The 13,797-nt window shown below is 32.0% G+C and overlaps 1 protein-coding gene and 1 long non-coding RNA gene across 6 annotated transcripts in view; one reads left to right on the top strand and one right to left on the bottom strand.

Moving 5' to 3' along the window:
• The window catches only part of LOC132714600 (zinc finger protein DPF3-like), a 37,120-nt gene that overhangs the window by 16,485 nt on the left and 6,838 nt on the right, over positions 1 to 13,797 (bottom strand). For all 5 annotated transcript variants that reach the window (XM_060697490.1, XM_060697491.1, XM_060697492.1 and 2 more), the window contains 3 exons: positions 3,277 to 3,488; positions 1,970 to 2,063; positions 703 to 810 (listed from right to left, as the gene is read on the bottom strand). In XM_060697490.1, the coding sequence (XP_060553473.1) occupies positions 703 to 810; positions 1,970 to 2,063; positions 3,277 to 3,488 (414 nt within the window). The remainder of the gene's footprint in view (positions 1 to 702; positions 811 to 1,969; positions 2,064 to 3,276; positions 3,489 to 13,797) is intronic.
• On the top strand, positions 6,812 to 9,048 carry LOC132714604 (uncharacterized). Its single transcript, XR_009623583.1, has 3 exons — positions 6,812 to 7,382; positions 7,706 to 7,818; positions 8,311 to 9,048. It is a non-coding gene; the product is annotated as an uncharacterized LOC132714604 (long non-coding RNA).

Genomic DNA, 13,797 nt, shown 5'->3' with positions numbered 1-13,797 from the left:
CACTGTGTTTAGGGGCAAGTAGTTTGAAGCCAATGACCTTAACTACTCAGTCATAAATGAACTATATGAATAACTATCAATAGCTATCAATATAACTGTACAAATAGCCTTCAGGAAAATTTGAATTTGTCATGATTATTAAAGAAAAAGGTTGACTTGTCTTATATAAGTATCAAATATCTAATGTATTCAACAGTACTGCCAATAGTTACATTGTTATCCAATAAAATTTAATGTAGCCTCTTTTTATTTTAAAATTACTTCACCAGTTGATATACTGATATTGACTACGTATGTTCTTCTTCAAAATTAAACATTTTCAAAAAATGAAATGCACTTCAATGATTTATAAAAATAATTTAGAACATTTTTGTTTGTTAAAAAATCTTGTCAAAATAGATCATCTTTGGAATGTCTTAAGCTTGAACAATAAAGTTTCACAGATGTTATCTTTGACTGTCAGACAAATATCAAAATTAAACAATAAAACACAGAAAACCAAATATGACAATATTTAATAAAATACAAGCATAGAATTACAGTTAAAGTCACACAAGGTATTACATGATTATGTACCTTATTGTATATATACAGTAGACTAGAGGAGATCTAAACTAATGGGTATCATACTTGTAATGCTATAAAATGTCAAAGTAGTTACTATGGTAACACTCTGATTATTCACATTAAGAAAGTACATACCGACAGACTTGGGTGAGGGTTCTGGCTCCTCGGGTTCCATCATGCCGTTGTGGAAATGATTATAGTGATATGACAATCCAGGCCGAGTCTTGTAACGGGCATTGCACACTAAATATAGTAAAACCCTTGTAATATACATTACAATTTATATCTCCTCCATTTTATAGAATCTGTTTTAATTTAAGCAAGCTTAAGTCTTTATTCATCATCAAATTGAAATTGCTACCTTTACAAAGTTTTGACAGTAGAAATATAAACAAGAGCTGTCGGTAGGACAGCATGCTCGACTATTCTTAGTGCTTGATAGTAAAAAAAATGCCTGATACAGTTACCTCCTCCTGTTTACAGGTTGGGGTCATGATGGTGAACAAGTGTGCAAAGTTTCAAAGCCATATGTCAATGGACTTTGAAAATATTTGAACTATTACAAAAACTTTAACGTAAATTCTAAGTCGAAAAAGGGGCATAATTCTGTCAAAATGCTTGATAGAGTTACCTCCTCCTGTTTACAGGTTGGGGTCATGATGTTGAACAAGCGTGCAAAGTTTCAAAGCCATATGTCAATGGACTTTGAAAATATTTGAACTATTACAAAAACTTTAACGTAAATTCTAAGTCGAAAAAGGGGCATAATTCTGTCAAAATGCTTAATAGAGTTACCTCCTGCTGTCTACAGGTTGGGGTCATGATGTTGAACAAGTGTGCAAAGTTTCAAAGCCATATGTCTATGGACTTTGAAAAATATTTGAACTATTACAAAAACTTTAACGTAAATTCTAAGTCGAAAAAGGGGCAAAATTCTGTCAAAATACTTGATAGAGTTACCTCCTCCTGTCTACAGGTTGGGGTCATGATGGTGAACAAGTGTGCAAAGTTTCAAAAAGCCATATGTCAATGGACTTTGAAAATATTTGAACTATTACAAAAAACTTTAACGTAAATTCTAAGTCAAAAAGGGGCATAATTCTGTCAAAATGCTTGATAGAGTTACCTCCTCCTGTCTACAGGTTGGGGTCATGATGGTGAACAAGTGTGCAAAGTTTCAAAGCCATATGTCAATGGACTTTGAAAATATTTGAACTATTACAAAAACTTTAACATAAGTGGTTACGCCGACGCCGACGCCGACGCCGACGCTCGGGTGACTGCAATAGCTCTACTTATTCTTATCGAATAGTCGAGCTAACAAAAGTGTGAACAATAGTACCTTTTGTCACATTTGCCATCAGAAATATATACAATATATAACATTAGAAAAGACTATTACCTTCACATGCATATGGCTTTTCTTTCTCTTCATCAATCTTCTCCTTATCTTCTTTCTCAACTACCTTCTTCTTACGAACGACTCTACCACCACCCTATATCAAACATAATAACATATATATATATATATTAGGGATGGCAACGAGTAACCGGTTAACCGAGTACTCGATCGAACGTCCGAATATCGGTTAACAAAATTGATATTCGATTACTCGGAAAAAATGTATAATTTCTATTTTTATTTGCTATTTAGACAGTTTGGTGTATCCAATTAGTTCAAAAATTCGGAGATGTGCATATACCTTCATAAATACCTGTTAAATACAATCACAACTTCCTTGCAGAGGTGCGAAAAATGATACCATTAATTTAATGAGGCGATCAACAGTTTGAAACGCGCACATGTGTCGCTTACGTCATCCAGTCTCTTATGATATTTAGTAACCTTTAATTGTGTAACACAATGCAGTTTGTACCCGAATCTTGTTTTAAGGTAACATTTTTGAAAAACAACAAAGGGCCGTATTGCTATTATGATATAATAATTAAGGTAATATTTAGACCCGGATAAACTTTTCGTTGCCGCCGATCAGTCTATTTTATTACAAGAAGAAAAAAGATGTTTCAACTGCTAAACATGTTTTAAACTTGATATTGCACTTAATTTAATTAAAATGTTTCTAAAGTATAATGTCGTTGATTTAATTTTAATTAATTTGTCTCCTTTGCAGTCCTATCTATAGTTACGAATTCTATGAATGTAAATAGAAAAACGAAAGTAGCATGCGGACGGTGTTGATATTGTGTGATAAACTTTGAAGATCATTGGAAATCGTCCGAGTAACCGAGTACTCGATCGGAAAAATGACCGAGTACTCGAGTATTAATTTTGGTATTCGTTGCCATCCCTAATATATATATAATATTTGAATTATTAATAAGATAACTAAAAGTTTAATATTTACTTTTTGCAAGTTGAGATGTTGAGAATTTTAAAATGAAACTTGTGTTATAAAGACAAAAAATCAAGAAAACACATTTAAAAAAAAATTTTTTTTTTGAAACAATACTTCATTTAACCGCTTAAGAGTAAGTGGCAATAATGACATATCTATGCCATCAGTATGCTTTTAGTATCTATGACCCGAAACTGTTTTGTTACTGAAATTCTTAAATCAAGGTTTGAATAATTATAAAAATATTTAAATAATGGTTGAATGATAAGCATAAACATTATTCATAAACTCATCAAAACAACTGCATCAGAACTTTACTAGCAGACATCTGTCATCAAGATTGGATCAGTACCTTGCCCTTGCGTTTTCTTTTCTTGATATACTCCTGTTCAAAGTCACTGATATCTGATTGGTCGTCACACATTTCCCCGGCATCTGGTGGCTCCATGTACTCGTCATAATCATCATACCACTTGTCCTTGCTTGTCTCACTCTTCAGGTCTCCAAACTCTTCAGCTTCTGTCCTTGCTGCAGGGTTTTCTACTGTACTAATCTGATGCATGTCTGAAATAACAAAGTTTTCTTGAATAACCACTACCATCTACTACTATACACTAAATTGTTAATAATGGTATTAATACATAAATAACCTTTATCTTTTTTCTAATAAACACTCCACCATTATTGTCAATCCTGATGTCCATACATAAATTAGACCCTCATTTTTTTTTTAAATACTAATGTTTTCTGTACAAAAATGGATACCTTTTTCATTAAAAAAAAGAAGAAAAGAAAATGACTAATCTTACCTACAAAACATACCTTACAATTTTAACTTGATTCTTGAAAGCTGACACTGTCAACAAATGACTTTTTCAAAATGTGTTTAAAATAAAATTATCTATATGTAAGGTGTAACTTCTTTATATATGACTTACATAAACAATGAAGACAGAATAGATAGAGAGCAATAATTGAGATAATAACTGGTTGATATAGTAACAAAAACATCATAATAACTGTTAACTGGTTGATACAGTAACAAAAAACATCATAAAAACTGGCTGATATAGTAAGAAAAACATCATATGAAGGTTTATATAGTAACATGATAAAATAAAACCTCATCTGTCTGTCACCTAAAACTGTTCCAACAAAAAATAGAGCAAAGCATGCAGTTGTAAAAAAAGTGATGCATAAAACAAAACATACTCTTCATGCAGTATTACAATTCATACATAATCATAATATACTGGCTGTAAAGGACAAATTATATCTGGCCATATTACTTCCTGAATGCAATCTTATATAAGTCAATACATCAAATGGTACAATGCAGTACATGTATTCATCTTTTTTCAGAAAGACAAATATATTTTGAGTTTTTTTGGGGTTTTTTATCCAAAGACTCTGTCTTATTCAATTGATGAATATAAATAAATAATAGATAAGTTTAACCTAGACCTTTGACCCAAAAACTGAAAGGGGTCATCTGACCTTGAAGACCAATACAAGTGTGAAGTCTGGGAGCCAGGGGCTCATGGGTTTAGAGTTATTGGTTGGAAAATGTTTTGACAAACAAGAGCTGTCACCCAAGTGACAAATGCCCCCGAAAAGGTTTCTTAAGCATGCAGGTATTATGAAAAGAAAAGAGAATGAAAGTAACTAATTTCTTAAAATTGTTCTTTGTATTATTTAACCTGTAATCTCTAATTGTGATAGCGTGAACCTTCAAAATATAAGTGTGACCTTGACCTTTGAAGAAGGGACATGGTTCCTGGACGCGACAGAATGAGATAGACATTTGTGCCAAGTTTTTACAAAATCCCTCAATGCATGACAAAGTTACAGTCTGGAATGATTGTTGTGTAAGAGGGGACACACGGACAGACAGATGGACATGAGCCTTAGCCGTGACACATTGTCTTGATGTGGTAGACATTTGTGCCAAGTTATTTTAAAATCCTTCCATGCATGACAAAGTAACTGTCCGGACATGAATGTGTATCTTCAAACTCTTCTCTAGAGAATGAGTACCTTCAAACTATAAGTGTGACCTTGACCTTGAAGGTAGGGACATGGGTCTTAGTCGTGACATGTCGTTTTGATGTGGTAGACATTTATGCCAAGTTATATTAAAATCCTTTGATGCATGACAAAGCTACATTCCGGACACAATTGTGTGTACCTATTAACTCTAATTGTGATAAAGTGAAATTCAAAATGGAAGTGTGACCTTGACCTTTGAGGTAGGGACAAGATTGTTGAATGCGACACATCGTCTTGATGTGGTAGACATTTATGCCAAGTTATTCTAAAATCCTTGACAAAGTTACAGCCCGGACACAAATGTGTGTACCTATAAACTCTTATTGTGATGAAGTGAAACTTCAAAATGTTAGTGTGACCTTGACCTTTGAGGTAGGGACGTAATTATTGGACGCCACACATCGTCTCTATGTGGTAGACATTTATGCCAAGTAATTCTAAAATCCTTCGATGCATGACAAAGTTACAACCCGGACACGATTGTGTGTGCCTATTAATTCTAATTGTGATAATGTGAAACTTCAAAATGTTAATGTGACCTTGACATTTGAGATAAGGACGTAATTCTTGTACGCGACACATCGTCTTAATGTGGTAGACATTTATGCCTAGTAATTTTAAAATCATTCAATGCACGACAAAGTTACAGTCCGGACACGAATGAGTGTACATGTACCTATTTACTCTAATTGCGATAATGTGAAACTTCAAAATGAAAGTGTGACCTTTGAGGTAGGGATGTGGGTTTTGGATGTGACACATATTCTTGATGTGGTAGACTTTTGTGCCACATTATTTCGAAATCCCTCAATGTATTACAAAGTTACAGTCCGGACACAAATCATATCATATTGGCATTTCACAGCAGATTTTGGTTTTAAAAAATTTCTATGGACTCTAACCTTCTGCTGTATTTCCACAGGCATTATAATAAAGTTTCTTTGCAGTGTAACAAAACAGCAAAGCTGTAAGCTCAGATAATTAAGCCAGCAAGTTTAATACCCGTCTGTAGATTTTCCACAGTCTTTCTGGAAAAACTCTGGAAAATAACTGATTTTCCATGAATTTCCATGAATTTTCATGGAAACAAGCTTTTTTCCACAGTATTTACAGAGTACTCTGGAACAATTTTCATGGAGAACTCTGGAACTTGACTTTTTCATCAAAGAAATAACCATGAAACAGTTCTGGAAACTCTGGAAAGTTAACACTTAGACAATTTTCAAGGAGTTTTACTCTGGAAAACACTTAGTCATTTTTTAGAAAGTTTTGGACTTAGGAAATTTTCATTTTATTTCTGCATTTACATATACTTCACTTAATACATTTAACTAAAATATTTTTTCCTAAGTAGTCATAAATAATCTTTTTAATATAAGACAGTTTTCTGGTTTTAAGACATAATGAAAAAAAAAAGACAATTTAAAATATGGCATTAACACAATGTTGAACAGCAAGAACAAATGATTTTAATTACTTAGCATTGAGATTGGTCAACATGTGTACTCATTGTAATTAAAAGTAGCAGTTAGCAAAATAAACACTTATAGTTAAACAAAATGAAACCATAATAAGCCCCTCAAGAGCTCAACTGTTTCTTTTTTTATTGCAAAAAAAAAAAAAGCTTATAAAAAACACATGCAACTCCATTGCCACACTTTGGCATTAAAAATGCATTTAGGTATTTTTTTCATTTAACTCTCATTATTTTCAAGGTATCTCATATCAAGCCTCAGATCTGAGAGGTTCATAATTATATATTACCCTTAGTTGGAAAAAATAAATACACAATTAAAGAGAAACAACTAAATTTAAGAACAAATGTAATTGTTATGCACTTATGTTTCTTTATTATTAAAATTGATGATAAATTTATTATGTATCTCTATTGAAGTATATAATTATTTTATCTATATATTCATCCTGTGTAGAGGTAACTTATGTATAGTGATTAATTTCTGGAACATTCAAATCAGCATCAGCCACAATGTAAATATTTATGACCCCTCAAGTGGAACCAACTGTTTTCATAAACACCAAAGTTAAACTCACCTATCTGATATAAGAGAATAGAAAGAGGTAAAGTAGGTTTACAACCTACTATATTACACTGTAGTTCCCAAGTAACTTAATACCCTTGCAGAACAAATCACAGGTCAGAACACTCCTTCCAGGCGGGTCATTTAAACAGAAAGCATTGAAATATAATGTTTATAAGTGACTAACTGCTTAAAAGTTATAACTTGAAAAATTATGTTTGAGCATTGAATATTATATCAAATGAGTTTAAACTGGACAAATTTACAAAAGTTTTCTGGAAATATGAACTTTTAAACATGTGTATTTCATGATTCAGTGAAAATGGAGGGAACTACATGTATATCATTGTATATATAACCATTTCTAACAGTAAGTACAAATGTATTTTTATTTTTTAACACTTATTATTTTAGTTTTTTCAAATTTTCTTTGCAAGTATACACTGTTTTAGTGATTGTATTTTTACATACATGTAACTTTACAATATCAATAGTTAGGAAAATCTTTTTCATTTTTGAATAATGGCGGGAAATTTTAAATCAGAGATTATAATTTTCCATTCAAAATATTTGTGATTGAAACAGATTCCATATCAAGCAATGAATTTCCAAATTCACATTTTATAAAATTCATATGCCTTAATTGTAATTTCTTGTTACTCATGTACATATGTTTATTTTTCAACATATTAGGTTGCAAACTTTCAAGTCTTGGAGTCACATGAGATGTTTCCTCTCAAGGATATCAGATCAGGGAAAATGAATAAATGTACTGTTGAATACAGAATGCTTACAGAACTATCCTGGTAATAATTTAGTTTGTTTTGTTGAAAAAAGTCGAAGTAACATGTTTTCATATAAATGCATGCTATTTTCCAAACAGTCTGAACAAAATGTTGCTCTTTATGCATAATTATATTATTGTTATACTGACTCCACTGAACACATCTCAAACTTTCAGTGGTAATTAAGTACTTGTGAAGATCATTAAGTAATTTAAACTGCCATTACATAAAGTTGTCATTACATAGCTATAGGAAAAGCAGGGAAATAATTGACACAAGTTTATCATAATGTTGATTTTGACCAAAAAAAAATATTTTCATCAAAGCATGGTATTTACTTTATAACTCTGTGCTGATATTCTGCAAAAATCATTGAATTGAAAGTTTTCCATCTTAACTTTTTTCACCCTTTTGTGTTTTTTATCAATCCTGTTTAAACAATACTAATTATATTGACATTGTGCATATAACACAAGTACATGCATTTATATACAATTAATTCATATTTTTCAGTATCCATCAGAGAGGTCACACCACAAGTCAAGAAGATGTTGTATCATGCGAAGTGAAGGATATATACATGTGTTCTAGATGGATGTTAAATTACATTTGTTTGAATAAAACACTCTGACTTCAAAATAATTATGAAATGTGCAAATTACTATAAGTGTTTGAATTCTTGATGACTAGAGTGCTTTTTTGGATATGCTAATAAAAACATTTAAATGCAAATTAAAAGGTCATTTAATTTTATTATGCAACCATCATTTCAGTAATCCCAAAATGTTCCAGAGTGAATTCCATAGTATTTCCAGAATTATTTCAAGGCTAATGGCATCTTACCCCATATCCTATTTTTAACTGCGGAACTTTTTCCACAGCGGCTCCGGAACATTTTCCAGAGTAACTCCGGAACATTTTCCAGAGTAACTCCGGAACATTTTCCAGAGTAACTCCGGAACATTTTCCAGAGTCACTCTGGAACATTTTTTCCGGAGTAGAATGTCATTTTAGCAGAACAATTTCCAGAGTTGCTTTGAAGACTCCAGAACATTTTCATGGAAAACTCCGGAAAAGTTTTATAAAAAAGCTCTGGAAATTCATGAAGAAAGTACATGAAAATTCACGATTTTTTTTTCAGTTTTCTTTGAACAACTCCGGAAAACTAGTCCGAATTATCCAGAGTTGGCAATTTCCATGAAAATTCCGGAAGTTTTCATGGAAATTCATGGAAAATGTACGGACGGGTATTAGAAGACTAAATTAAAAAAAAAAAGATTAAAACTTCAGCAAGAATCATATTATCAGCTGTTTATATGTTGATTATTCAGCTAAAATTACAGACCAAAAAAGATGTAAGGTGCTGCTGAGTTCTGTTTACTACATGTTGCTGGAATTCATTAAAATTAGCTCCATAACTGAATTGATTTGGTAGAACAAACCACCTCATTATCAAATATAATGTAACCTGACATTAAAATCAACTCATACAAGTAAATAATGCTAATATTATAATCTTTCATATAAAATATAAGAAGATCTAAACTTTAGACACATTACAATTAATCATTGACAACAAATAATGAAATCCAAGTACATGTAATATCATATATAAGTATTGATATTGCTCAATTTCAAGATTTACACATTGTAGGTTACATTTTATAATTTAAGTGAAAGCTTTGGCAAGTCGTCTTTATGACATGGCATGTTGTCTTTATGACATCATACCCTGATGATGCCTTAACAACAATAACAACTGAATATTATACAAGAGGGCCATGATGGCCCTGAGTAGCTCACCAGAAACAACTGTTTTTCAGTGTTATTTTTCAAAGAACTTGATGAAAGACCAGTCCAGCTCAACTTTTACTTGCCCTTCTAATTATTGAAATATTTTGCTCTAATATTTTGGAGGCTTTATTAAAAATATCTATGTTGCAAGTGTGTTCCCATGAGATTATGTAGAATAAAATAATGCAGAATAAACAGGTCTAGGATTTTATGATATTTACGGACAGTCTGTAAATTTTTGGACGAGCCATAATTTTACAGATTTTTGTATCTGTAAATTTACAGACATTAAGTAAGAAAATAGTAGAAGTTGCATTAAAATTCAAAACCACAGGTTAAAATTAATAAGGTTACATACTATATGATTAAATGTAACAGTATGGTAAGATTCAAAACAATATGATGACTTTCAATTTTCACTTTTATTAAATATTTCAAAATCATCATACAAAGATGAAACTCACCACATTACGTTTGTAAATATAAACAATCAATAAAAAAAACTAGTCAGAAGCTGCGGATTTTAGTGTAAAACTAAAAACAGCAAATTTCACATTGAATATAGATTTGTAAATTTATGGATTGAAAAATCTTTAAATTTCTAGACTATCCATAAATTTACGGACAGTCCATAAATATCATGAAATCCTAGACCTGATAAATGACCACTACATCAGGGTTAATTTTGATGGAACATTTTTTCTTTATAACTTTTGTGAATGAATACACAAAATGTCACATGCAAAATATGTAAGGTTTTTACAGTATGGGACAACAAACTTTTTATTTGAGGGCAAATTCGTGCCCAATCGGTAAAATTATGGAGCTTTGTTAGACAATACAAACAATCGAGTTACCTTCCACGTATGGATCGTAGCCAAGCTAGGAATTGCCTACTTCAGTACTTCTTCTAGTTATAAATTACACTAACTGTCAAGCCTAACACACTAGTTCCGAACTTCCGTCAACTCCCGTAACCAGTACCATACGGTACTACAAAACTCTAAAGTTTGTGCATCCCGATGTGAATGGATTGTCTTTATTTTCAGTTATACAAACTGTGCAAGTCATTTTATTACCATCATACCGCAACCAAAAATTGCTTTCATCGGAGCATAATTTATCATTTTGCTTGGATTTCTCAGTTGTTTCAGCATTCGCCGATTGATTTGGTTGGGAAACCTCATTTGGTATAGGCGCAGAGTTGTTTACGGTAGATTCTGTTGGCCCATTAATGTTAACATTGTCTTTATTGAAGAATGAAGTCAATCTTCACTGCTTTTTTTCGAAGCAGACATTTGTGAATTTACCCGGATAATGACGTCAGAATCTGAAGCATCTAAGCGCTTTTAACGTGTAATATTCACTAAATCGTCTAAGATAAATCATGTGACCAATCAGCTGATTCATGCTATTTATAGAAAAAAATATATACAATGACGCTCGCAAATATATGCGTCACGGAAAACACACGCTATGATATTACCGCGTCAAATGCAAAAGGACTGCGTCAAAAACGCAGAAAAAGCTTTCTAGAGAAAACACTGCATGTAGTGATGTAATTAAGTGAATATGAATGAAACCAAGTAAAGCTTGATACGAAGTCCTTATATATCCAAGTTATTTCATAAGAGGTCATGACCTCAAATAATTTCATCAGCAAACAGCAGGTCATTCACATGTATGAAAGAAATTCAAACATGAGTTGTTTCCCTTTCATTAAACTATAATTTGAAGAAATGCCATGGTCTGTGGTATCTTAGCTTTAGCAGTCCCTAAAAGGGGCCAATCAAATAAATATGAGCAATTTTTATAAAAGATTACTATAAGAGTGCTAATAACAAAGTTTGGTGATCATCCATCAATACGTTCTGTAGAAAAAGCTGTCTAAAGGTTTATATTATTTTTAGCTCCCTTGACCCCTAACCCTAACCCTATCAAATTGATATGAGCAAATTTGATAAAAGACTACCTAAGAAGGCTACAGACAAAGTTTGGTGATCATCCATCAATTGGTTCTGTAGAAGAAGATGTCTAAAGGATTTTCTATTTTTAGGTCTAGAGACCCCTAAAAGGGGCCAATCAAATTAATATGGGCAAATTTGATAAAAAAAACTACCCAAGAATGCTACAGACAAATTTTGGTGATTATCCATTAATTAGTTCTCTAGATATAGATGTTTAAAGAAATTTCTATTTTTAGCTTTAGCAGCCCCTAAAAGGGGCCAATCAAATTAATATGAGCAAACTTGATAAAAGACTACCCAAGAATGATAGAGACAAAGTTTGGTGATCATCCATCCATTAGTTCTATAGAAGATGTCTAAATGTTTTTTTCTAATTTTAGCCCTATTGACCCCTAAAAGGGGCCAATCAAATTAATATGAGCAAACTTGATAAAAGACTACCCAAGAATGCTACAGACAAAGTTTGGTGATCATCCATCAATTAGTTCTGTAGTAAAAGATGTTAAAAGGTTTTTCTATTTTTAGCTCTGTTGATCCCTAAAAAGGGCCAATTGAAATGACATGAGCAAATTCAAGTGTGACTGTCACAAGGATGCTACAGACCAAATTTGAAGTAAATCTGTCCAGCAGTTTCAGAGAAGAAGACGATTGTTGACGCATGACGACGGACGACGGAGTATCCCCCTTTGATACTGATAGCTCACCCTGAGCCTTCGGCTCTGGTGAGCTAATTAAAAGAGCAGAAAAGTCCTTTCAGGAGCAGATATCTCAAAAAGTAGAACTGTGACCACCTATAATGTTTTTTTCATCAATTTTTGTCAATTAAGATTCTCTTTAATCATGCAAAGTTTAGGATAGTTCTCCACACTAGGTTAAATTTTCCTTCATCGCCTTAGTACAAAATATCACTCCTCCCTGAAGCATCTTTACAGCTTAATATTTATCTGTACCTTTATTAAGCATTTTTAACATAAATAAATCATAATAACTCTATAGGTAATTATTTCTGCAAGCTTAGTATTCTGTGAATTTTGTTAAAACAACATGATATTGACATCTGCATATCCCATATCGGTTTCAAATTGATGCGTATCTCTAGATCATTAAGCTTTAGAGGAAAAGACATATAATAACTTATGTCAGTGACATTTACCTGTATTTGACAGTTTTTTTTTAACCTCAGAGTGCTAATAACCGATAAGCAAAATTGTTTTGTCATCATCATATAATATACACAAAGAAACAGCAACAATTCAAAAGTACAGAAGAAGAAATCCAGAATTATGGCCAACCCATTATTTAGACCAATTTTTACAAGAAAAATTTTTTCTGTTCTTCATGTCAATGTTAACATGATCCATAATTAAGACCACAGTGCTTATCAACTTTAGTACCACTGACTGTTTTATTCTTTATTTGACCCCACTTTGAGACCATTGACAATCCACTCAACACCTATTTAGACCACAAGTTTACTGTTATCTGCTTGCATGCTCTTGGGCTAGACTCTTAATGAAACAATGTCTAAAAACTTGGAATTTTGTCTAAAGCAAATTGAGAAAATAAATTTCAGAGTGGTTTAATGATGCTTTCTGCACATTTACTTTGCCAAAAAATTAAATACTTATTTGATAGATGAATTATGTACATCATTTAATATTGAAACCTAGCCAAAGAGAATTTAATCTTTAATATTAAATTTCTCCAGAATTATGTTTTGCTGTCATCAGATTAAATATCGGAACATTTTTTTTATTTGAAGATTAAAATACATATTGTTTGAACATGTTCATATGAAATGACAAAAAGAGACTGTGGGTCAGTGCATATACATGTATATGCCTTGATAATAACATCTACTAATGAGACCACCTGTCAGTCAAGTTGATGGAGGGGTTTTACTGTATACATTGACAGCTAGTCTTGATATTATGAAATTGAAAATATTACTGTGTCTTTTTCTTTTATAAGCTTATCAATTCATTTAAAGCTACTCTCCCAAAAAAAATGGGTCTAAAAATCAACATATTTGTTTACAGTTATTAAATATATATAGAAGAAAAATTTGCAGTTTCCACGTGGTAATGGTTGTCATGTTTCACTTGACACAATAATAAACACCCCTGTTATCACACCCATTAACATGTATCAAGCAGGACCAGTTTGATGCAGATAGAACTTACTATGTAAATGTCACTTTTAAACCAGATACCAAAATATGTTCTTCTCTTTTTTTTAA

This window comes from Ruditapes philippinarum, unplaced genomic scaffold (genome assembly GCF_026571515.1).
Source record: "Ruditapes philippinarum isolate M1 unplaced genomic scaffold, ASM2657151v2 ctg3575_1_1_1_1, whole genome shotgun sequence".
Classification (NCBI taxonomy): domain Eukaryota; kingdom Metazoa; phylum Mollusca; class Bivalvia; order Venerida; family Veneridae; genus Ruditapes; species Ruditapes philippinarum.
This window is presented reverse-complemented; position numbering and strand designations above follow the sequence as displayed.